At 41.9% G+C, this 26,447-nt stretch overlaps 1 protein-coding gene across 1 annotated transcript in view; it reads left to right on the forward strand.

Moving 5' to 3' along the window:
• The window catches only part of Ttc29 (tetratricopeptide repeat domain 29), a 202,233-nt gene that overhangs the window by 97,658 nt on the left and 78,128 nt on the right, over positions 1–26,447 (forward strand). The window contains exon 9 of the mRNA XM_036188837.1: positions 18,175–18,266. Coding sequence (XP_036044730.1) covers positions 18,175–18,266 — 92 coding nt within the window. The remainder of the gene's footprint in view (positions 1–18,174; positions 18,267–26,447) is intronic.

Here is a 26,447-nt window from a genome sequence, read left to right on the forward strand (position 1 = left end):
AATAGAAATATTAATATATGGAGGTAAAGAATTAGGTTACAAAACACTGTACATTACAACCCTGTTTATATATGTATATATGCAAGCACATATATACATACTCTATAAATATATAGAAAATACTAGAACCATCAAGTTGCTTTCAGTGATAATTGGTGGAAATAGAAATAACAAATGACTTTAATTTTCTATTGGGGAAAATACAACGAGATGCATATTCTCCACATTTTACACAATTAACATATTGATTTTGTATTTTAAAAAACAAAAAGCTATGTAAAAAGTAAGCTATTATTCCTATGCATTCCACTGAAATGCAACGGTCTTAGTTGATGCTTTAATAGGTTTATATGGACTGCCTGTAGCTAGATTCTTTAGTGTGCCACTGGTCATAGCTCTTAGGCATTGTAACCGCTCATCTCAGCCCAAAGCATTAAAGAAAATTATTAAGTGCTTAGCCAGTTATAAAAGAAATCTGAAGATGTTTTAGGTAGGACCTAGGACGTCAGAGAAGTGGGGCTGTTTGGGGCAGGGCTGCAGGAGAGGAAGGCACACAGCTGCCTGCAGCCCTGCCTCCAACTGCTGTCAGCTGCTCCTGAGCATTGGCGGAGGTGGCGCTAGCATCATCTCTAAATGGTTTGTTGAGTCTTTGTTGAGTCTCATCACAAATTGCACATAGAGATTGTTTAGATTTATTTTATTTTATGTGTGTTATTTTTGAGGCTGCATGTATGTGTGTATGTGCACCATGGGCACGCCTGGTGAACAAAAAGGACACCAGAGCCCCTTGAACTGGATGGAGTTGCAGATGGTTGTGAGTTACCACATGGATGCTGGGAACCAAACCCAAATCCCCTGGAAAAGCAGTCAGCACTCTTAACCGCTGAGCCATCTCTCTAGATCCCGTATAAATTTTTAATAAAATCCTCATCTGTTCTCCTTACTGAACGATTTACTGCTGTGAATAACATCTTGTTATTATTGCCCAGGAGGAATTATTATCCAATAACACTTGAAACTTAAAACAGAAACCCCTGTGCAGCCGGATGGGCCCGCTGAGAATCAATACACAGATTAGGGAAGCATGAGAATGGACCCAGGAAGCAGAGGGGACGTCGTACCAGGCTAGTAATGGACCCCTACTTTGTAAGCTCTCCAGAAAGAGTCAGGCATGCTCACTTCCTGTTTCTCACCTCTTCCTCCCTCTTCTTCTCCACAAGGAGGAAATGGGGTCTTCTTTCAGCTCAGTCTGTCTTGGTTTCTCTTCAGGTTTTTGTTTTGTTTTCTGTCAATACTTCTGTGTGCCTTTGAGTTAATACAAATCCAAGACAGAGAAGTAGTCCAAGTCTTTCTCAAAAGTAATGTCTTCAGCAAATTGCTACAACCTAGCTGGCTCTCCTTGCTTTGGATGCAAGCAACTCGTTTTGTATAAGGATATATAAGGGATTGCATTACTAAAAAGTACCAGTTGTGAGACTTGCAGTTGAAAAGCTCTCTCAGAGAAGACAATGTTGGGGATTTTCAACAAATAGAAATAGGAGGAGAGGAACAGGTCCTCCTGTAGATCCTAATTTCCACATTGCCACCTCAGATGTTATCACAGAAGGAAGTATCAGTTCAGAGGTTGGTCCCTGGAGTCAGAGCACTTTGAATGCTGGTCCCACCACTTCTAAACTTCCCTTGTGCCTCAGTTTCCTCTCCCACAGCATGAATGCTATATGGTTGCCCGACTCACCTGAAGCCCGACTCACCTGAAGCAGTGGTGAGGAGGAAATGAAGTAGCAATGAGAAGCACTGGGCATGTGTGATGCCGAGTGCCACCATAACCAAGCAACAACTCAAGGACGATCGTGCAGGGGCAGCATGTGGACTGTGGTGTTCCTGCTTCTGCTGACGTCTGAGATCCTGGATGACTTTGCTTTGTAAAGATCCTCTCTGCTTTGTAAAATGAACATGATATTTATTAATAAAGTGCCTTGATGAAATTCCAATGGAACAGTAAGGAGATAATGGTTTATTGGTCGTTATTATTGTACCACAAATGATTTAACTATATGTTTTCCCCAAATTTAATTAAACATATTCATTTTCCCTATGAGCTTATATTAGCTTACAGTAGAGCGGGTGTTTATTATGTACATTTTATATGTTTATAATACCATAGATATTAAAAATCAATGTTTTCCTTTAAAAACATTGTGTAAATAAACATTAATATCTGCCACAAGATTTCAAAGCTAAAATTACTTTTTAATTGTTTGCTGTAATAGATGACATGGGAATAGCTTTGTACCATCTCTGTAGTCATTGTCATCGTCAAAATTGGTTTTTAAAGTATCAGAAAAACTTTCAAATTGAGACTCAGCTGTCTGGGATTCTGGGTCTGGTGTGTCACAGAGCTCTTTGGCCTAGTTCTGTTCTGTCCCCGCTAAATGGCTTTGTTTGCATGACACCATTGTTATAATCTTGCTTGGTTGACAACAAGACAGATTATATCAGAAAGATCCAGAAGCCTGAGCCTAGCTCACAGTAGCAGCATCAGGCACCATCTTGGCAGGGAGGTGGGAGAGAGCCGAAGTTGAATATAGTCATCACTTCCATGATGAGTGGCCACCATGGAGCAAGAGAGGAATGAATTCTTGGACCTTAACCACAACCTACTGTCCATTAAATGGATGGGCAGGTGTCCCTTCCTTTTTAAAAAGTACACATTGAGTCTTTCCTTATGCATTTCTCACACTGTTAGACCCAGACTACCATAATGTCTAGGATGACATCACAATGTCTCCAAGGACAAACTGGTTACCACTCTGTGTCTTGCATTAGGAATAAATGTCTTGGAAAATGTCACATAAATGACCATTGGAAAATTACTAGATGTTAGCCTACCATTGTTTCTACTTTTGTTTATGGACAAGACTAATATCTCTCCTCTCTCTCTCTCTCTCTCTCTCTCTCTCTCTCTCTCTCTCTCTCGTGTGTGTGTGTGTGTGTGTGTGTGTGTGTGTGTGTGTGTGTGTGTGTGTTTATATGTGCATGTTTTTGTGTGTGCATATGTGTGGAACTGGAACTCACCAATGTGGGTAGACTGGCTGGCCAACCAGCCCTAGCTATCCTGCCCCAACCTCACTAGCAGTAGAATTGCAGGTGCTTGCTGTGTGCTGCGCATTTACATAGTAGTTGGCAATCCAAACTCAGTTCTTATGCATGCACAGCTAGACTCTCACCAGATGAGCTGTTTCCCAGTCATGTTATGTCTCTCTTGATCCGTGCCAGCTCTTTGCAGTTAGAGCTGAAATTCAGCCCTGGCCTGTAAAGTTCCTGCCCTGCCTCAGCTTTCTTCAACTCTATGCTAAAAGACCCCACCTTCCACATGACCACTTCCAGTTGCATAACTGTGGCCCAGTATCTTCATGACTATGTGCCTCAGTGTCCCCACATTGAAGAGCCGGAAAGGCTGTGCCTGATCTTTTCAGGAGACTGAAATAGTTACTTGACAACAACATAGTTGTCAATAGTAGGCCTAACAACATCTGTGTTCTTCATCCTGCACATGGTTTTGAACGCCTTTGGCCACACTGTTTGGGATATACTAGCAACAAAAGAGGCAAGAAGTCTTTGCCCTCATGAACTTTAGGTCCATGGGAAAGAGATGGTGAAAACTGAGCAGAATAAGCGAGTGAGTCATATTAGATGATGACAAGCCCTAGGAAAACAGAATGGGAGATTCCTACCATTCAAAGGAACGGTGCTTGTGCACTGGGAGAGTGGTTGAATTGAGGGAATTTTAAACAGATGAAGAAAGAAGGCCTCCTTGGAGAAGCTGACGCATGAATATCGCCTGGGAGCAGTTAAGAGTCAACCATGCAGTGACCCAGGCAGAGGGAATGGGCAAGTTTACAGTCCTGGGTGGCAGGGTTTCTAGCAGCTTGGTGCTACAGGGGTCCCAGCAAAGCCAAAGGAGGAGTGTAGGTGGTTAGAAAGATTAAGACTGGGTACACAGAGGACCATGGAGGCCATGATAAATAAATAAACATATATAATGGGGCTGGCAATACAGTTCAGTTAGTAGAGTTCTTGCCTGAAATGTATAATGCACTAGATTTGACACCCAGCAACATGTGCAGTGGTGTACGCATTCGGGAGGTGGAGACAGGATAATCACAACTTCAGGGTTACTCCCAGCTACATAGAGAGTTCAGTTCAAGCCTGGGATACATGATACCCAGTCTTGAAAACATAGACATAATCTAATAATAGTAGTTAATGAAAGTAAAAGATGTCGGCTACAAGCCAAGGAATAACATAGAAGTTCTGGGCTTGGCCATTCTTAGTGGTTAGAAGTAAACAGTGCTGATATATAAGTGGCAGCAGGTGGCAGGCCAAACAGTGACCAGAAAGCTGAGGTTTAGAGCACCAGGGGATGTGGGGCTGCAGTGGCTGTCACAATGGGAGACAGCAATGGCAGCTGAAGCACTGGGTGGCAGTTACAAGTGACAGTGGAGGTCAGCACCCAGCAACAAGCAGAGTGCCAAGCCGAAAACCACTGCCTCCAACCTTCAGTACACCCAGTGCAAACCCTAACCCTCCCTGCTCACTGTACATCTCACAGTGAGACATACTGGGAATATTAATATTTATTCCAAGGCTTTGTGAAGACCAAACACACAATGAACAGAAAAACACTGTCAATGAAGGCTTTAATCAATGGTAACAATGTCATCAGCTAGTGCCAGCCACCAAGCCACATGGGGCATGGGGCTCAGAGGTGAGACTCCTTCACACAGGAAGGCAGGACTGAGCCAAGGACCAGTCATATGAACAAAGGTTAAAGTTCAGAATATGATCTGTGGCAAGCCGTGGTGATGCCAAGCTTCTATAAGAAGGTTCTATAAGTTGTGGGATGGAGGTTTGGCTGGGGAGAATAGAGGAAAGGCTACTAACAAGTACTCCAGTAAAGATCACAGGCTCCTTCTGAGCTTGCTGCTTGTTGCTTTTGTATTGATAAGCAACTTGGAAATGCCAGCTACAATGGCAATTCTTAGTGTAGGCTGTAAAACCTAAAGCTAGGATGCTAGTGAGATACTTATTTCCCATTATGTTTTCAGCTTGAATGTTATTCCAAAATTGATCAAAGGCATTGGTTGCAAAGAATAAAATAAATCGCACTTCTAAACAAACCACTAAAGAGTGTTAAATTGATTTAAGTAATTTGTGGGAATATTAATATTTAAAACTTCTGTGTCCGATGCATCTTTATGACCAACTATAGCAATAATAACCATCGTTTTGTTCCACGATTCTTCATTTTATAATATTACACAATAAACTCTGTGCAGACTTATTCTTTTGCTTTGGAATAGAAGTCTAGGAATGCGGCTGCTTGTTTATGTTTAAATATCTTGAATTTTATTCAGTCAATAAAAGTACACTCGATTAAGGCTTTATTATTCTCTTTGCATAAGTTGAGGTGAATAAAATACAGTGTTTGGCTTTTATTATTTTTAAAAAATCCTTGCCTCACACTCACTCCTTTGCAGTAAATTTGATTTTAAGTAGTGTGTATTTCAGGTTCCTACCAGTTTCAAGCAAATTTTCTAACTTTGTGATTTGGTATCTTGAGCTTATCTGAAAATATTCCTAAAATAGCAAAAGTGATTTTCATAGATTTTTAAAGACATAATAGAAGGGCATAGTATAAATGGGATATCTATCCATGAATGCCCCTTAGCAGTAGGAGGGTTTGGGTCCCCAAATGTCCCATGCATCATCCACGCTGACTTGGATTCACCTAGCCTGCTCAGTGTGACAGTCAGGCAGATAAGAGGAGACACACACATGTGCAATAAAGGCAACTCAGACATCTGGATCGCAGTGCAAGCATTCCAAGGCATTCCAAACTATTCATGTATCTGCACTCACCCAGGCTCTGGCCATGTCTCAGGCGCCTCCTCCTTGTCTTCGTCTCTGCTTGCCTTCATCTTTCTCTGCACTCCGACAGCCTCCTCCATGGCCCGGAATAAGCCACTCGCATCTGCTTGTGTGTTAGAGCAGTCCTTCGACCACAAGCTTGCAGAGAAATTCCTCCCCTGAAGAGCCCCGTGCTTCCCCTGCCTCTGCTCCCACGCCACCTCCCGCCTGTCACTGCTCTGTGCCACACTGGCTTGTTTTGTCAATACCCATTTATTTGCCGACAGGTTGGAGCAGCCATTACATCTGACCTCCCTGTTTCATCAATTATGGATAGATCATTGGATGTGAACATCTGCAAAACCTTGCTGTGCCACTCCCCTCCTGGCTAGGATCAGATAAAGTACTAAACTGTTGTTTATTGCCAAACTCTACTGAGGGGTCAGGGAATTCCAAGACTACTAGCACCCCATCAACAGTACCCAAAACAGCTGCCTGTTGCCACCATGTCCCCTAGGAGTCCAACCATTTATTATTTACACTTATCACTAGTTGTTATAACCTACTTGATAAAAGCTCTTGGTGGCATCACATTTCCCGTCAGAATGGAATGGTTCATAAATTGTTCCCTTGTCTTTCCTGCCACTGAGGAAGGGTCATAGGTGAAGCCTCCTTGAAGCAGTCAGCTGAAGCCTTTTCTGCTATGCCTTATTTGAAAGGATTGGGTTCTTACATTCTGACAGGGAAGCATGACATTGCGAACATAAATTAGTATTTACTGAGTTTACCAGAAAAATGGCTTGAGGGGGGAGGGACATTGCACTGTCCACAGAGCAGATACTAAAAATGCTTCGCAAGACTCCTGTGGATTTCTTGGAATGGGAAATGAGAATGAATTTTTATTGGATTCTGCCTTCCATGGGAGAGAAATCCAGTGCGAGGGATTATGGATAGATGATGGCTTCCCGCCAGAGGAGAGAGAGAAATCTCCCGGTAATAGGTTCATGCAAGAATATGGAAACCTTTGTAGTATCAGTGCTTGTTAAAGCATTCTGACAAATGTAGAACATTCAGCACCTTTCCTGTGCACCCGATGTGGTTCCATTGAAGGCATCCAGGGGGAGGAATGAGCTGCCAGTGAGAGGTGGAGAGGCACGGGGCTGCTTGCCTGTCGTGGGTTCTCTGAGGATACACCTTAGACTTGGTTTGTTACCTATAAAGGGAGTTCTGTGTTTGTCTTCCTTATTCATAGGCAAAATGAAGGAGGGAAGGCCTGGTATTAATTCCACAGATAAGGCCAGATTGTTCCCACTGTTCTTGAATAGCTCCAGCTCTTCTCTGGTCTTAGTATCCCAGGGCCTGATGGGAAAACACCTGTTTGTCTCAGAACATGTCTGGACAAAGCAATCACACATTTAGATAGGGAGGTCTCACATCATTTGGAAATTCATGTGTATCCTTTTAAATTTACTTGCTGATGTTCCAGCTCTCCACCATGGTTACAAATTGAAAATGTTCACACACTTTCCATTGGCCCTGAATATGAAGTATCATACTTATTCTTTATTGCCATGGACCTAAGGCAATACATACCACATCGTATCACAACCACATTAGTGTCTCAGTAGGTACTTCACTCTTGATACTTTGCTCCAGTTCTACCATATCTATTCAACAACATTCAATGCTAACATGACTAGGAATTAAGAGTGCAATGGAGAACAAGGTAGAAAGAGTTTTTGTCCAGGTGATTCCAACTCACAAAGATTATAATTAGATGCCCGGGACAGTGTGAAGAGAGCTTAGCTAGAATGGAGACTTGCAGTTCCCTGTCAGAAAGCTCTGGAAAATCAAGAGAAAAGCAGGAAACAACAGGTCAGGCTCAGGACCTTGAAGGTTCTCGATTCCAGAGGCTGAGGGAACCGGGATAGAGATTGAGAACCAGATGTCTGCATGGCTGGAGTAAAGGACCCATGGTCCAGCGCATCCCAGCGACTTGTAGATGTTGTCATTTATGCATGAGCGAAGTGAGTGGCAATGTGCTTCTAATCTGATTAGATCTGACTGGCACTAACTATGATTCAGCCTGTCACAACCATCTCCAGCATTCGTAAATAACAGAGAGCTGGTATTAGCTCTGATGTCATCACAGATACAAGGTCACCATCTGTTATACTCACTCTTCTTCCTAGTAGAGTTTGGGTTTTCTTAGAGCAATTCCTGGGACAGAACCCCTCAACCTTTTGCATTCTTGTCTCATTCTGATAATGAAATTGCCTGTGTCTTCCACTCTGTGTCTCTCACTGAGGCCAGAATCTTCTCATAGTGTTTTTCACTGACAAACAAAAAGTGGGAAGTGCTAAAATTATTAGCTCTAGATACTTATTTTGCCTCCAAGTATTTCTCAGTTTTATTTCAATAAAGAAATCCATTCATTATATCAAGTAGGAGAGGTGATTGTGGTTTGGCATAGACCACATTCCTAGGAATACCAAGAGAGTCAACAGTGGGTTCCATTGATATCGGGAGACTCTTGGAAAAGGAGAGTTGAATTTTCATATTGCCCTTCAGTGGTTGCAGCCAGTCTGTCCTCTCGATGTGCTTGCCTTGAACACCCCTCCCTCTGCCAAGCCTGACAGCTCAACAGTCTGAATGTCTTACAAGGACGTGATTGAACTAAGTTATCACTCTAATCTCCCATCAAGCCGAAAGTTTGACATCAGGTTATGGCACCGATAGCCAGTTGCCCATAAATTGACTACCCTTTGGTCAAAGGCCTCTGAACAAAATATAAAACAAAGCCTCCAATGGGTTTCCTCTGTGGGAGGTCAAGGGTAGGGAGATACTTTCTTCTGAGAAACTGCAAATATAACTCACGCTATGTTTGGGCTGTACCGGATAGATGTCCCTGTGCCTTCTGACCTCTATACAAAATAACAATTGAGAATCACAGTAAAAACGTTCAGATGTAGTGTTATTACCATCAGAGTACAAGTGATGTAATGAGCAACTTTGAAAGTAACAATTTGGAGCAATATGCTTCAGTTCAGGGCTGAGAAAAGCTTTGTTTTCTACTTGTCTTTGGAGTTTCATTTCTGTCTTGAGGCTGAGCATCATCTGCAGAGGGGAGCTTTAGGTAAAACACGGAAGATTTTCTGGGGTATATTTCTATCCTTAATAAGGCTGGTGAAGGTAGAGTGTCAAGTTGCAACACTTGTGGGATTATCCAGCTTTCTGGTGAAAGTGGCTTTAAACTTCCGTCGAAGGCGTAAAGCAAATGCTCCTCGCTATTTCTGAAGAAGAGTGAGCATGCGTTAACTACCTCTTCAAACTAGCTGGCTACCATTATAAACTCACCTCTTGCTTACTACTGTTTTAATGTAGTGACAGTTTAAAAACACTTCAAGTTTTCAAGGCTCCTCAAATAAGAAGAAAGTATAAAGATTACAACTGAATAGAAATGATTCACTATTTTGTTTCTTTAAATTTTAAAAAAAGAAATAAAATAATTCCATCAAGGATATTTTGAAAGGTTTATTTCATTTATTTGTGTGTACATGTCTATATTACTGTATGCACACATGTGTGTGGGGGCCTGTGCCCACCTGAAAGCCAGAAGAGGACATTGGATCCTTTGGAGCTAGAGTTACAGGTCTTTTCAGGATGTCACACAAGTTCTGAAATCTCAATTCTAGTCCTCATGATTGCATAACAGGTGCCATCTTTGTAGTCCTTGATCAGGGATTATTTTATTTCTAAGTGTGTGTGTGTGTGTGTGTGTGTGTGTGTGTGTGTGTGTGTGTGTGTGTATAGGAACCTGTAGAGACCAGAAGATGATGTTGGATTCCCTAGAACTGGAGTTACAGGCCACCTGGTGTGGGTGCTGGGAACAAAATTTGGGTCCTCTGAAGAGCTGCACCCACGTTTAACCTTTGAGCCATCTTGCTCCCTGGTCAGGAATTCTTAAGCTAGATTATTGAAAACAAGTAGGACTTGTCTTAAATGACTAAACACATCATTGTAGAGTCTGAAACTCCAAATCATACTTTTAGAAGGGAGAATTCTAGGCCATTTGTTCCAGTGCCTTCATAATCCAGAATTGGGACGTGAAATCTGCAAGACTGAAGTTTCTTTTCTAAGGTCACACAGAGAGCTGGGCAGACAGGAGAAATCAGAGCACATGTTTCTCACACTCTGTCCTTTCTGCCCCACATCACACAGTCTCTGGATTGTGTGCTAGACAGTACAAGCCATCAGCGTGTGGCAGATGGGTTCATTGATGAGTAATGGGTTCCAAGGACAAAGGATGCACCCTCCAAATGATCAGTGTTAGAATCAGCAAAGTCAAATGCCTCCGACGGAAGGAGAGAGTTTCAGAATACACAATGCACTATAAAAATAAGGAGTGAAGCTACTTTTGCAAAGATCACAGAGTCACACGCTCGGATGGCTCACTCAGAAGAGCACAGCTGTAAGAAAGTGTCACTGTGTTTACTGTGTGTCAGAAGCTGTGCCTTTCCAGAAAGTGTATGTGAACCCTGCCCCGTTCATAGCATCTCTTCAACGCCCTCTTCATCTCTAGGAAGATGCCCCTGGACACTGCTGGTGATGCCCTGGCTGGTCTCAGCCTCTCACTGCAGGGTCTGTCAGAAGTCATTAGCCACTGACTTCTTTGACTAATGTTGCAGCTGATTGTCTGCTTTGGGTTCAGACACTGCAAATGACGCAGAAGCATCCTCCCTGCTCGCCAACTGTGAAAAGGCTCAAGGGGGCTGACGTGCCAGAAATCAGAAGAAATGTATTTCCAATAAGATATGACAATGATTGCAAGCTCACAGTGGCAAACCTGACTTTTTACATTTCCTGCATTTATTATTATGCCAGTGAAACTCTGTATTGTTTTTTCTTCAAAGCAAAGCAGTGAACTGAGATTAGTGCAGAACTTTTGTTACGAAATGGCACAATCCAGGGCTTCTCTGGGATGTGTATAACAAAGTTCTTGGTGTGTTGCCTTTCTATAGTGATCAATGGGGAAAGAAGTTGAAAATTGTACCCTGGGCAATGGACTCATAACGTATTGTCTACAACCGGCTGTGTGTCCTTTATGGCTTTAAGGATGATGTTTGATCTAAGTAGGCTTATTCTGACTCTTCTAGTTCTCTGAGATTTGTGGGGAAAAACAGTAGGAAACATTTCAATGTGACTAAATGGTGGCAGTTTTGTTCTTTTCTGTCTCCAAATGTCCTTGATGACTAGGTATCTGCTGAGGAACTGGACAGAGAAAACAGCTGTGCCTTGGGATTAGAAGCTGTTACACAGATTCACCCTGTTGCCCCATAAGACGCAATCTTGGCTAGCAGGTGGGAGCGGCAGGTCTTACCTCAACTCAACTTACAGCTTGATTATGGAGCTTTCTGGTGAGCATGTGGCTAGCTTCCCAAGGGAATAGTTTCCAGTCAGGAAAGTTATTTAAGGAAGCTGGGTCAGTGTTTCTCCACAATGGCTCTACTGATGTTTTAGGGCAGATAATTCTTTGTTATGGGGGTGTATGGTGTGTAACTCGGAGCTAGCAACCCTCCCTTGACTATAACAACCAGAAGTGTTCTCAGATGTTGACAGATGTCCCCCCATTTGCAAAAGGCTAGGTTAGATAAGCATGAAGGAAAAGTCAGGGTGTTACTTCACCCAAACCCTTGGTAAGTACTTTAAATACCACATCACACAGAACCTTCTATCCCTTCTTCAAGGTAAGCTTTCTTCGTTTCCATTTACAGCCTAGGTTCAGGGAGCTGAAGCTACTTGACAAATGACATTCAGTCTGTTAGAGACCTGCCATCACCTGTGGTATTTGGAGGAAAGCTGAACACTCAGAGGGAGATTTGATTAATGCTTGCACGAGCCCCCTCCATGGCCTTATCAGTGCTAGCACAAGTCTGTCCACCGCCTGGTCAATGCCTCCTGAGGAGGAGGATTTCTGCCTGTGATGCCGAACCAGCTCAGGAAGAAAGAGCAGGTGGGGGAGGGCAGCAAATGGTGAAAGGAAAAATACTTTTAAATTCCACTAAATGTGAATTTTGAAAAGAATTAGGGGACTGGGTGGCTTTCTCAGTAAAGTTCTTTTCTTAAAAGTATGTGGACCTGAGTTCAAGCCCCAGAACCCACGCAAAATTACTCTGCTTGACCATGCACCTATAATCCCAACCCTGGAGGCAGATAAGGGAGGAGCTCACTGTCACTGGCCACTTGATTTCATAATTGGTGAGCTCCAGGTCAACGAGAGATCTTGTCTCTGATGAGGTGGATGGCATTTCTGGGGCAGTCCTCTGGTCTCCACATGCATAAACCCATACACACACACACACACACACACACACACACACACACACACACATACACACATGCATAAAAATAACAATTAGCATGCATTGACATTTTTGCATAGGCTTCCCATTTCAAGTGAGCTACATCCTAGACATGATTTTTTTTTTTTTTATGATGGCTGCTTTGGGTTGTTTCCCCATAGAAACAATGGTGGTGAGGGTCACCAGCAGGACCAGGGGCTTATTTAAATCTCAGGTCATTGCCTGGGTGACCTGGTAGCACTGATTTGAGCCGTCCATGCTCAGTGATATGGAAGGAGAGAAAAGAAACATGTTTTGTGTCCTTTCCCTAGACGCAGGAACAAGTACACCCAATTTCAAGCCACAGGAAACACAGAGATTCTGGCTTGGTCCTGAATGTGGTGGACTTTAGCCAAGCTCATCAAGCTGCCCTGAGGTGAGAGAGACAGACACTGTGGTTACTCATAAAGGGCTGTGTTAGTACTAATTTCTTGGAATAGGATAAAAACCTGTAATGAGTGACCTGCCCGGCTTCTCCAACAACAAATAAATCATAATCGAACTGATAAGTTGTAATTTGAGTTTTCACTTACCTTATCAATGGAAACAGGAATTACTCACTCTCTATTACTAAATAAGCTTTAAGCAGATGTTCCTGTTGGGTACTGCTGTGTCTTCATTCCCTGGCAAAAGCTTTCTTTCTTTGGTGGTTCTATTCATTCTCATTTCAAGACAGCTGCTCAGGCTGTCCTCCTCACCCCTGTCCTTCTTTTCAATTGTAGATTGATGTCCTCTTCATATGCGTTTCTTAATGAATCTTCAAATTCTTGTTGTATTTTCTCCAGAATTCTTGCAAGTACCTAAAATTGCTTCATCATTAATTTCATTACAAATTATCTTCCATTCCTCCAAACATAAGGTTGGCTGCACAGAGCCAGGGACAGTTTTATAATTGGTTTCAGCACCTAGACAAAACTCATGACTTCTGAAAGGTTCTCGAATTTCTCTAATGACTCGGAGTTGTTGGGCTGTGTCTTTATTCCTTATGTAGATTCGTCACACTGCACAATGTATAAGGTCAATGAAATGGTCTTTACAATGTGATTTTATTACTAGTCACGAAAAAAGTGGTAACAAGAGGGAGTTAAGTTAGCAAAGTGTTACCTTTACCAGTGACCCATTCTCCTCTTTTCTGTAACTCCTCCATACCGCCAGATACATGAGCTGACTTCTCCCACTTTGGTGACGTTGAGTTGACACAGCAGCATAGCAGATACGTATTTCTTTTTCTTCGAGCTCATGAGCTTCACTGACTATACATTTGGAAGGCAAGAAGACTTCTTCATCCATCAGGACACCGCACACCTAAGGATTCTTTGTTCCCACTTCTCTGACCTGTGCTGGTAGATTGTAACCATCCAGGCTAATAGATAAGTGCCCAACATAGCCACAACATGAGTCTATTAAGATTTCCACAGATGCTGCTAGAACCCCATGCATCTTCTTACATGCTGTGTCTTGTAAAAACAGGCTCACTCTGGTTTTTCTCACTGATTTCAGTTGCCCAGCATTTGCTAACTACCTGTACACCACAGCTTACCTACTTTCAAAAGCAGATGAGGCATCACGTTAGACTTTCACAAGCGTGGCAAAATACCTACCATAGACAAGCTAAACAAGGAAGTGTGTTTGGGGCCATGTGTTTAGAGGCATGTGCCTGCCCTGGTGAGGGGGGCAAGGCAGTGCAGAGAAATCCACATCATGGAGGCCAGGAAAGAAGGAAGTTATGCCTTCACTAAAGGGCTTTCTCTTTCTCCTTTTATTCCGCTATAGGCCTTACTTAGTCTGTGGGATGGTGCTACTCATGTTCAAGGTTGGTCAGCCCCTGCTAGTCCATTCTCTCTAGAGATGCCCTCTCACACACACACCCAGTCTAAGCTCTCTCACATACACCAGGGGCTACACTCTCACACATGCCTAGGTCTAGACTTACTAATCTCTTAGATGCCTCTTAATGGGACTAAGGTGACAAAATTAATCATCACAGTAGTTTGTCACAATGAATATAAACAATTCTGTCCTCCACAGAATTCATAATTCCATGTTATTTTTCTACTTCAAGTCCTGGCCTTTTCTTTTTTGCTTTCGTAAGAACTCCTTACTCCTTCCATCCTGCATTCTTCTTAGATTTCCCCACATGCATGGCTCTTCTCCAGAGCTTATGTTCCTGGGGCAGAGAAACCCATCATAGACCAGATCCTCCACCAGATACCTAGTGTGGCTCTTGTGTCCTTCCGTGATTCCTTGTTTGACAGAAGATGAACCATGGCTTTACAACTGCCTATGTGGCTCCTGGTTCTGGGGTAGCTGTTTAAACAAATACCAGATTCTCTCAAGCCATAGATAAAGTTGGTTGTCTTCCTTTTGGGGAGGGAACTCCTGCCAGGGTGCTCCCAGAGGCTGGTAAGTAGAGTAAGACTACTTCTTGTATAGTGTGCAGACTACATGATATGATGTAAGAAGTCACAAGAACTGAGTGACAGCTTTTAGCTTTCTTCTTTAGTGAGGAAATTAAATACAGAGTTCTCCTGGCCTGCGTGCTGGGATATGGTACAATCATGGAAGAACTAAGGCCTACATCTCCATCTTCTTATTCTGAATTTGAGGCTGGGCACATGCCTCTACTTCCAGCAGCTCAAGAGACTAAGTCAGGGTGGCTTGGACCCAGAGTATGAGGCCAGCTTGGGAAACAGAGTGAGATACCTTCTCATAGGAGGGATGGAGGGATGAGCAAGAAGAAGAGGGAACACTTGGGTTAGTGTTCACCCAGGAGACCATATCCACCCCCATGAAGAAGCCACATGGTAACTAAGAACACGAGAAAGCTTCATTGTGTAAGCCCAGCTTATGCGTCCAAGAATCCTGCCTCGAATTGTTGCTCATTCACACAGTTGCATCAGTCCAAAGTCTGGACTAGTGAGCAATATATAAATGCTTTCAGTGTTGCTAACAAGTCCCCATTGTAAGATTCCTAGGCTTTAAAATAGTGCTGGGACCACAGTAACAGCTTTAAAAAAAGAAAAAAAAAAAAGCAAATGAACTATTTGGGGCACAAAATCTGTTAATAGTCAGCCTTTAATTTGAGATTCTAGAATGTCATCTAGAAATATGTTGACCAAAATAAAGCTCCTTGGAATCTCTTCCTACATGTCTTTTTGCATCAGTTCAACAAGGTTTCTTACAAATTTAAAAAGAAAAATTCAGAGGTTCTATCTCATGCCTCAGAGTAGGCTCTGTGAAGTCACCTCAGGTCAAAGCAGCGAACTGTCAGCTGTGAGGATGGGACAAAAAGAGTGTCCTAAGGTTTCTGTAGAGCTTCACTGAGAGGCTGAAAAATGACCATCAAGGCTACTGATCATGTGCTACACATTCCAAAATTGCCAAGGGAGGGCCAGAGATTCGGCTCAGGAGGTGGACAGCTTGCTGTGCAAGTGTGAGGACCTGGGTTTAGATCCCAGCACCCACACCACTCGAAGCCAGATGTGGCATTGTGTGTGTAAATGCAGTATTCCTGCAGCAAGATGGGAGGCAGAGAACTCCAATGAAGCACATGGGCTCTTGTGGGCCGCAAGAATATGTTATAGAGATTCAGCTGTGTATTAAAGCTATACTTTGACTGATCAAGGGTCCACCAAATGGGAAGCCATTTATCACGGAATATTTGGTGTTATACAGCCTTAATATTCAGCTGTGCTTTGCTATGAAATTCTTGCGTGCCTATATACTATAGACCACTTGGCAAACAGTTCAGCTTCTCAGACCTGCTGAACCTCTGGGTAACTAACTCCCTCCTGAGCCTAGGAGACAAGCAGGCTAGAGATGCATAGCTTTGCTTCTTGTGCAAATGAAGCTCAGCCCATCCACTTCTTTCAGGCCTAGGGGCATGGCAGAGTGATTGACTGAGGACAAGAGGGTTTTTTGCATAACAAGATACAGTAAGAACTGGAGCAGAATTCCAGGGGAGACACAGAACCTGTGGCCAGAGAAAAGAGAGGAAGACAGAGATTCTGTAGAGAGTAAGGCAGATCTCTCTCATAGAGTTTATCAGGGCCGGGAGTAAGGAGCCAGGAAGGATAGATGAAGAAACAAAGGAGGAAGATCAGGTCAAAAGCATAGGAGCTTACTAAAAATATTAAAAAAAAAAAAAAAAAAAAAAAAAAACTATGAGGACAGGAAAAGTGGGCACAGAGAGGAGCTGAATGTGAGGACCACGCTGAAGCTGTGTAGACAGAATTTTGTCATAGAGGAATAAAGTCAACAGACAAAATGGTGTATGTAGATTCCTTTCCCTGAGATATCCCCATGCCAGGCGAGTCCTGGGAGGAATTTTCTCAGGGCTGGACTTGAGACAATTCTGGTACCTTTAATGGGTCAGCTTAGTGTACATGGTGAGAACAAGAGACCTGCTCCAAATGAGGAGGAGGTGAGGTCTGGGAACCTGTGGCTGTCCTCTGGCCTCCACACATGTGCTGTGGGATGTGTGTACCCAATTCAACACATGAACACACACACAAAGAATAAAAAAATTGATCAAAATACATTATATACATTCTTTTTGTTTGTTTTTTGAATGCTATTACCATAAAACAATAAGAAGTTGGGATGTTGGCACATAAGCTCCCCAATTAGACACAGACAAAGCAACACACTAGAGCTTATAAATAAATGCGGTCAGCACTTGTCAATTGAAACTATTGAAAGTATTTTCAAAATTTAGAACTTTGTGGACTTCAGGGTTGATGTAGACCCATGGATAGGTCTTAACATGAGCGATCTTATAAACCACAGGAGAGCTGCTTCTAACGAGGGATCATGATGGCCTCGTGAAATTCTTTCCCCAATGTACATGTTGAAGAAATAAAGATGAATGTGACATGAAAGAAGACAGGGGAGGAAACGGATGAGCGGTGGGGAGGGCCACAGGGGAGGGCGACCGACGTGTGGGTGTGGAGAAGAAAAAGAACAGAGAAGAGCGTGACCCTGTCCTAGGATATAACCCTTCATGCCGTCTCAGGCAGAGCACACCAGGCAGATGTGCACCCCACCCCCGCCTCTGCCCTCTCAAATGCCATAAAGCGACTTTCTTTGATTCTTTCCTAGAAAATGTGCACAAAGGATTTTCACAGAGGTCTTTGGAGATTTCCTGCGTCCTCATGTGTGTAATAGGTTGGGTCACATAACAATAAAGGAAGAAGAAAGAGAGGGGATGGTGGTTCCTGTGTTTTCCTCCTCTGACCAGGGAATGGAGTGAGGAATTAAAAAGCCACGAACGACAGCACACTGATAATGTCAATGCTAAATTAAATTAAGATCATACGTTTGGCTGTGGCAGCTGTAATCTTCTGATTATCAGGGAGATTGCTGGTAATGAAGTACATTTGTAAGAAATATTTTTAGTGTGTGCTATACACATAACACTGCAAGGCAGGCCTCTCCTGTAATGACAGATTTAGAGAAGGCCCATCGCCTAAATTCATTCTTTTCAAAGAGCTATTTATAGAAAGAACCATGATATTTGAACTACTATAGTAGAACATTCTAATCTGCCTTATATTACCTTAGGTAATAGTCTCCATATTTTAAAATAATGCTGTAAACCATTCAATTATTTATTCACACCTACATTACATAAATGGAAAGGTTTGGAGAATTGGGATAGTGTGAGGAAAAAAATTTTTGAAAGACTTCACTGTCATGGCTCAAAGAGATGCCATGAAAGAAGTCACAGACAAAAATAAACCAAGCCAGCATGAACCTTTAATAATACAAACTTAGACGTTTAAAGGATGCATTTTTTTCCCATGAAATGCACCATCCATAAATGTGGACAGGCCACCCGCTCAGCATGTTTCTCTCCCCATAGGTGCTTCACAGGTACTGTGAGATCGCCACCAACATGGATGATGATCTTAGCCTGGGGAGAGCCTATGAGGTGATCGCCAAGGTCCTGCAGAGGTAAGTTAGCACAGCCTTGGCCTGCTGTCACTGTGGAGTCACCCAGCTGTGAAAGACTTAAATTGTTTGAGGTCTGTCGCTTTCTATTACTGCGTGCTGAAATTTTAAGCAGTGCCCTTCTTAAGTGACCCTTTGATGGTAAGTTACTTCAAACCAGTGTGGTATTTTTAAAAATGCACCAAAGTCATCTTCATCCTTTCCTCCATTGGGTTAGCTTCCTTTTGTTTTCCAAGTGATGACCTTGAATGAACCCAAGGAGGAAAAAATCAGGTCACATCTCATAGGCCAGGGCTGCAAAAAGCCTGTACCAGGCAGTGAACCTCGATGCTGTGACTCGGCTAGCCTCTGCTAAGGTCCTCAGGAAGAGTTTCCATTTAAACTTCCACCATCCTCCTTTCATTAAGCAAACCTGGATTAACAGCTGGGTGCAAACCAACACTCCCAACGTTTCATTTGAAACAGAAAAGTTAATAAAAATCTCTACAGCAGCTTCTGACCCGGCCTTTGGTGGAAACTTGCTAGTTGCCCCTCACTTCCTGTACTGCAGACAGTGCGACCTGGTCCAACATTCCTTATAGAGCGTGACTGTGGGGAATCCATCAAACGCCCAGTCTTGTTTTCTCAGTATGTTAGCATAGAGCCAAATATAAAATGTTCATAATAATAATCACAATGGCAAGTGTAAAATGTGTTACACTGTAACTTCTTCATATTCATCTTCCATTGTAAACATATTGGTTATATACAGGGCAGTCTGAAAAGGTGATGGTGGTGTTGAAAGGCATTTAATGTTATATGCTACATGAACTAAAAGTAGAATCATTACATAAATATCACTACTAATATAAGCATCACTGCTTAAAATGCTAATACAAATGAAATGGAAGGTGACCTATAAAATATCAGTTAAAACCTGGTCATTGTTGGACAAATATCTTAGGAGAAGGTGTACTGTTGAGAATGTGGATGGTTACTGGAGAGAGCCAGGGCCAGCCACAGGTAAGGAAAGCAAGCCACCTGTAATTGGACCCTCCCAATATGCATGGTGAGCAGACCCACCAGCTGCCTCTTGAAAGCTCTACTCTCCAAACAGCAGCTAAGATGAGATTGGCTAGTATTCAACTTAATATCTGTTTGGACTCATGGACCCTGTGCACGTCTTTGTCCAGCTCATTTCAACTACTAAATTACTTGCCTCTGGTATCATCATTGTTGCAAATCAGTAGAAAACAGTTGGGTTTTTGTGGGGGTTTTGTTGTTAGTTTTGTTTTGTTTTTATTTGTTTTCTCTTTTATTTTATATGTATGCATGTTTTATATATGTGCATGTCTGTGCATGACGTGTATGCCTGGAGTCCACAGGATCCAGAATAGGAGGAGATCAGATCCTCTGGGACTAGAATTAGAGGTGGTTGTCAGCCATCATGTGGGTGCTGAGAATTGAACCCGGGTCCTCTGAAATAGCATGCAGGTGCTCTAACTACTGGGCCATCTCTCTATCCCCTAGAAAAGAGTTGAATTCCTCGCCTCACTTTGTAGTGATGAGCCTGATCTAAGTCCACACAGTAATATTAATGTGTCCCTTCACATGCTCATAAAGCAATTCCTATAAGAGGAAATTTCCATAGCATTCCACATAGCTAGAGAGAGAAAACACTCGAGGGAATGGTTTCCCTTACAACCTTTTCTGAGCATTTGCTGTGTCACAAGATAATGTCATGGTGGCCTTGGTGACTGATGGCTCTTGTATTTATTTTTGAGACTTCTGGACACTCGAGGTTAGCTTCAAACTATCTGCAAAGGTTTAGTGTGTGTTTCATCTGGGATATTTCAGTCTGTACTCAGAATTTGAATGCTTGATCTGTCCAGTCAACGCTAAGGGGAAAGGTGAGTGAGTGATGATCTGGTAAATTCGGACACAGATGATCCAGTGTGTTTGAGGTGGGAAAAGCTATGGCTGCACATGTGAGGCCAAGAGGTAGTAAGTGTTTCTTATGAATAAGGAAAATCCTTTTCTTATATTCTCAGCAACACTGCAAACAGAGCCCTGAAAGTGCCTCGATCAGCAATGTGCTTGTTGTGAAAGCATACAGACCTGTACTCAAATCTCCAGGATCCTCGTAAAGGGCAGCATGGTTGTGCATGCTGTAACTCCAGTGCTGCAGAGGTCAGGACAGGTACATCCCTGGGGCTTGCTGGAGAGCTAGTCTAATTGATGAGCTCCAGGTTCTGTAAGAGACCCTGTCTCAAAAAAAAAAAAAAAATAGTGTGGTGGCACACGCCTTTAATGCCAGCACCCGGGAGGCAGAGCCAGGCAGATCTCTGTGAGTTCAAGGCCAGCCTGGTTTACAGAGTGAGTTCCAGGAAAGGCACAAAAATACACATATGAACACTGTCTTGAAGGAAAAAAAAATTGTGTGGAGAGTAATGGAGAAAGACTCCTAATACTATTCTCTGGCACGCGCGCACACGCACGCACGCACGCATGCACGCACGCACACACACACACACACACACACACAGAGAGACAGAGACAGAGAGACACAGACACAGAGAGAAAAACAGATCCACATTTTACTTTTATGCCAATAAAACTAGTTACACTTATAGAAATTGCCTTTCACTAAAGTATGGTAAAGCTGTCAATGATTTGTGCATATGACAGACAAGCATCCTTGCTTTTGTAATGTTGTATAGGATGCAGGAGGGTACAGGGATGCTTCCTCTGAAGCCATAGGAGAAATGTCCCAGGCCATCACCTTCCCAGTGCGGAGTTGCCATTTTGCAGCATTGGCTCATAGGAGCATTCAGGGGAGCATGGCCTTGGTCAAGGGTGTAATCTATAGACATTTCTTCAGTGTTCAAAACAAAACATTCTGGACCACAACAGCACTGGCTATTTGGAAATCTTTGATTCAAATCAAGTCTATTAAACTGTCGAAACCTTTACAGGTTTTGTAATCATTTTTAAGGAAATGTTGCTTTGAGGGGTTGATATTAAATTTAATAAGTGTGCCCACCCATATGCAAACACACACAAGTACATACATTTCAACCCTACTCACAGTCCTCAACTGTTCTTCTGGACTAGCAGGCATCACACAAAAAGTAACAGGCAAAATAGGAAAGATTATGGCCGTGGTGCCTGAGAAATAAATCAAGTTGTGTGAGGAGGAAGCTGAGCATTCCTCCTAAATCTCTTCTTCCTAACCTGAGTGATGGCACCAGTCTCACTGATGCAGCCCTCTCTCTATAAACATATTTTATCTCTTTAAAGGAAATGGAAGAGGTTAGCCATGTCTGGGGTAATTGCATGTCTAAGGCCATCAGCTGAGAGTACATGGAAGGAGTATAAGCTCCACATGGTTACAAGAATTTACACTAAGCCGTCCCTGGGAAACACACATTCTCTCAGGTTTGGGGATACGAAGCTACCCTTGGATGTTGCTCAAGCTAGACCTGCCAGGACTTCTTCAGTAGTGGACATTTTTTTTCTGTTAGTGTAAACAATCTACACTGCATAAAAGCTTAAGAGAAGTGGAAGAAAATAAGCATTTGTGTCATTTCCTCCCTACTTGAAGTAGTACTGAAGAGAAGAACTGATTCTGAAAAGGTCTTATGACACTACTGTAAAAGTCATTGTGATTCATAAAGAAAAAGTGAGTTGAGAAATTACCAAGTAAATATTACTATTAAGATGATGATGATTTTGGAGAGAGATGGTTCAAGTGCATGTAATTTTCCTTATGGAATATGTATGTTTGTATATTCTCACTTACAAATTCACTTATTGAAATCCACAGCTCAACATAATCAGGAAAACTACGTAAAAGGACCTAGAACAGAAGAACCCCACACAGCTGTGTTCATGATGCACTGGTCACAGCAATCCCACTTCTGGGTTTACTCCATGCCCATTGTCAATTTCCTCACACCCTTGAGTTAAATGATTTCCTGGAAAACTTTCCACAGTGGAGATCTTCAAATCAATCCCAACAAAGTTTCCAGTGTGAAAATTACCTTTCTGTTATAGCCGAAGATTAATTTCCTCTTGCTTGAGAGAAATGACATGCCCTAGTAATTTTCATATATTCTCTAAAATGGAGCATCCAGGCTTCCATGCGAAATTTGCTAAAAATGAAAAAAAAAAAAAAAGACCACCAGGAACGTTTCTATTAATTCATGGAATTAAGAATAGCTTTTTACATTTTCTCCTGTCAGTGATCCCATTTGCCTTATTGCTGTCATCTGTGGCCCACAAACTTGGTGGTACAATCGACAGCCCCTCAGTGGCTGCTCCATCTCTGCTCTATTTGATTTCTTCTCTCTGAGTAAATGATTAAGTTTTCATGCATTGGTTCAACCAAAATCTATGCTCAGTCAACCACATCCTTTATTGATTACTTCTTCAGCAAACACTAGGCCAAGTGTGATCTACATAATTGGACAGTTGTCAGGGGCGAGGGCGTTAGCAGTCCTGTTTTCCCAGCTGGGAACTGGGATCACCTTGACCCACAGATATTGCACCCTGTTTCATTCTCATTCTTTGGACCGAGGAGCCCTGGTCCTCAGAACATACGTTTTTAACTCTCTAAGGTCTGGTTGAATGAATTTAATGATTACACCATATAATCTGCTGTTGAAGCTGCACCTGTGCGCTGTGTATAGGAAACTGGAATTAATATTTGTCTAACATTTAACCTTGTCTTTGAACTTATATAAATAATCTCTAGGAAGAAATTGTTTTTTCCTCTCTCCCAAGGACAAACTAGCTTCTAAATCTGTTGTTAGTGTCCACATTTGGAGGTTTTCTTTCCACTCTGTGTTGCTCATATTCCAGTTGCTGGGTTGACAGTGTAGATGATGGGAGTGGAGTGTGTAATTGATGACAAGAAGACTTTCTCTAGCATCGCTTTAGAGCAAGTCCCAGACAATTCTTGGTGCTTGGAAATCTGTTGCATCTCGGGGGGCTGGAGAGAAGTTCAAAACACCCCATAATCACTGTATTTATAATATTTTGGGTTTTTTCTACCAAACTTCTTTTTGTACTGCTATTTGAGTGTGATATGATTTAACTATCCTCAGCAGGGCAAACCTAATGTAAACTGTACTTCTATCAAAAACATACCCACTGTTTAAAGAACATTAAACATAAATAAGCTTTGGTGAGTCTATTTAGCTAAATACCAAGAATGAATTTTCCCTCTCTCTGTAAAGTGGTATGTAAAGATGTCTCATTCTTGTCCTGGGGCGTTACAGTACAGAAAAAAGCTCGAAAGGTTAACATCATTTTGATAAAATATTCTTAGCCCTAAAAATATTATACTCTCTATTTCAGTTTTATTTATTAATATTTCATTTATTGGCTTATATGCTTTATTTATTTTATTTATCAATATTTAATACTCATTTTCAATACATTTTATTTTGTTGTAGATAGTTAATTTCTTGAATACTTTTTTGTTTTTTGAGATTTAATATACTTACATAATTTAACCTTCCTCGTTCCTCCTTCTAAACCCTCTCATGTACCATTCAGCCCCCTGCACTTTTATATTCATAACCTCTCTTTTCATTGTTGTTACATATATATGTGTGCACGTGTGTATGTAGATATATATTGCTAAATACAAAAATACAACCTGCTCAGTTTGTGTTAGCGATCCCAGATAAAGAAATACACATAACTAAGAACTGCTAAAAGCAGAAGAAACAGTCTTCCCCAGGGAAAAGCATACCAATTGATTACCTAATACCAACTGATCTTCCCTGAAAATTATGCATACAGACAAATATTTAAGTTAAAACAGTTAGCAACCCTCTCTTTATATTTTAATATATGTTCCATAAGCAGCATAACTTTTCTAGAGAATTGATCTATACCTCACTCTGGAAAAGAAGCCATGATTTTGGCATGAAAAATGATACATATGGAATTATGAAAGGCAGTAATCACAACTCTGGGGAACATGAAGTTCCATTTTATTTCTGCTCTGTAGAGTATTGGTTTACCAAAAAGAAAGAAGAAAGAACAAATTTGACAGGTTCTGATAGCCGGAGCTTCGTGAGTCTGTGGGCAGAGCATTCACTAAAATCTCACGTTCAGTTTATCACACAGTGGGTTTTCCCAGTGGATGCTTAGCCACACTGAGTTTGTCTCTCATGGTACACAGTCTGTGTCACTTCGCAGGCGGTCATTGTTGAATCCCTGCTGTGTACCCAGCTGCTCACTTACACAGCCTCCACTCAGAGCTCTTTAGAGTCATGTTAAAAATGAAGAAATGGGAGTTTTTTCTCTAGGTATATAACTTTAATATTATCAAAATTGGTTTTGCAAGAGAACAAAAGACAAAATGAGGATATGACACTTATATGTGTGACCTGACTCCTCCTAATGTCTACCACCTGCTGACTTTAAAGTCATCTAGCTTCTTTATGAATAAACTAGTTTATAAAATGAGTGTCACCATTCAGAACTAGAGAACCCATGCAGGATGACAGCCTTTTCATCCTGTAGCCTGTGTAAGAAAGTGCCCATAAAATGCTTCTAACATATTCTTGTTTCATGTTCCTTTGAATCCCCTCAATAGCAGCACATCATTGCAGACTTGGAGGTATATTTCATCATTTGAAAAAGCAAAAAAAAAAAAAAAAAATTGAAGTGACACTTAGAAAATAATTTATTGTTGTTGTTTTGTTTTGTTTTTTCAAGATAGCATTTTTCTGTGTAGCTTTAGAGCCTGTCTTAGAACTTGCTCTGTAGACTAGGCTGGCCTTGAACTCAAAGAGATCTGCCTGCCTCTGTCTCCCAAGTGCTGGGATTAAAGGCATGTGCCACCATGCCCCTGCCTTAGAAAACAATTTTTTAAAAAAGAGAAGGGGAGAGAGAGAGAGAGAGAGAGAGAGAGAGAGAGAGAGAGAGAGAGAAGGAAAAGAAAAAAGAAAGAAGGAACTAAGGAAGAAATGAAGGAAGGAAGAAAGGGAGGAAGGGATGAAAGGAGGAAGGAAGGAAGAAAAGAAGGAAGGAAGGAAGGAAGGAAGGAAGGAAGGAAGGAAGGAAGGAAGGAAGGAAGGAAGGAAGGAGAAATCTCTACATATAATCCTACTTCAAGACAAAGTTCACTAACTATTTTAGGAATGTTTTTCCCACTACGCTATGACAGAGTTCGCTGAAGAACTACCATCAACATCATCTCATCATCTGACTTGCTAGCAGGTGCTGTCACTGAGAGGGACCAGTTGAAGGGAACTGTCCTCCTTTGTAGGGAACAGCTTGGACAGGAAAGGCAGATCTACAGTTCTGAGGAAAATCAGAGGCCCTCCCACCCCCAGAATAAGGATTTGCCAAACATGGATGCAGAACAGGTCACACTAACTGGTGCATGAGGCACATCCAGGGTAACCATTATTTGTAGGTTTGTAGGGAAGAGAAAGACACTGGATGGAAGTCCAGAGAGAATCCTTGGCTGTTTCAGAGTGAGATCCAGAAAGAGGTTAAAACACAGGAGAAAGGAGAGTGCAGAGATAGTCAGACTGTGCGGGACACTGAAGAAGGACAAATGTAGATGAAATTCTAAACAGTCTTAGTAAACAAGAAACACAGAACCAAATACAGCCAAAGAGATCAGAGAACCATGACTACCTTATCTTACCACCTGGGCAACGTCACTTCCCCAGAGAGAGCTTCTTCCTGTCTGATTTGTGTTTTTATTGCCTTTCTGTTCTGCTTTCTCATTGGCTCTACGCCCAGCCACATGACTTCCTCATCACTGCCTGTCTATACAGACCTCCAGATCTCTATGGCATTAAAGGCTCATGTCACCACTCTTGGCTGTGTCCTTGACCACACAAAGACTCTGCCTGCCATGTGATCAGATTAAGGGTGTGTGCCACTGCTGCCAGACTCTGCTTGTGGTTCACTATGTGACCTCGCTATGTGACCTCTGATCTCCAGGCAAACTTTATTTATTAACATACAAATAAAATCACATTTTAGCACAATTAAAATATCACCACGTTTCCTCCTTTTATTCTAATAAAAAGAAAAAAGCTATAACTAATATAAGAAAAACTATATACAATAAGTATAATATTCATATACAATATAATCAAGCAATAAATACCTCAACAATGTCTAGTCCATTTGCATTTGACAAACTCAGAGAAAATATTCCATTATCTA

This window comes from Onychomys torridus, chromosome 5, assembly GCF_903995425.1.
Source record: "Onychomys torridus chromosome 5, mOncTor1.1, whole genome shotgun sequence".
NCBI classification, from domain to species: domain Eukaryota; kingdom Metazoa; phylum Chordata; class Mammalia; order Rodentia; family Cricetidae; genus Onychomys; species Onychomys torridus.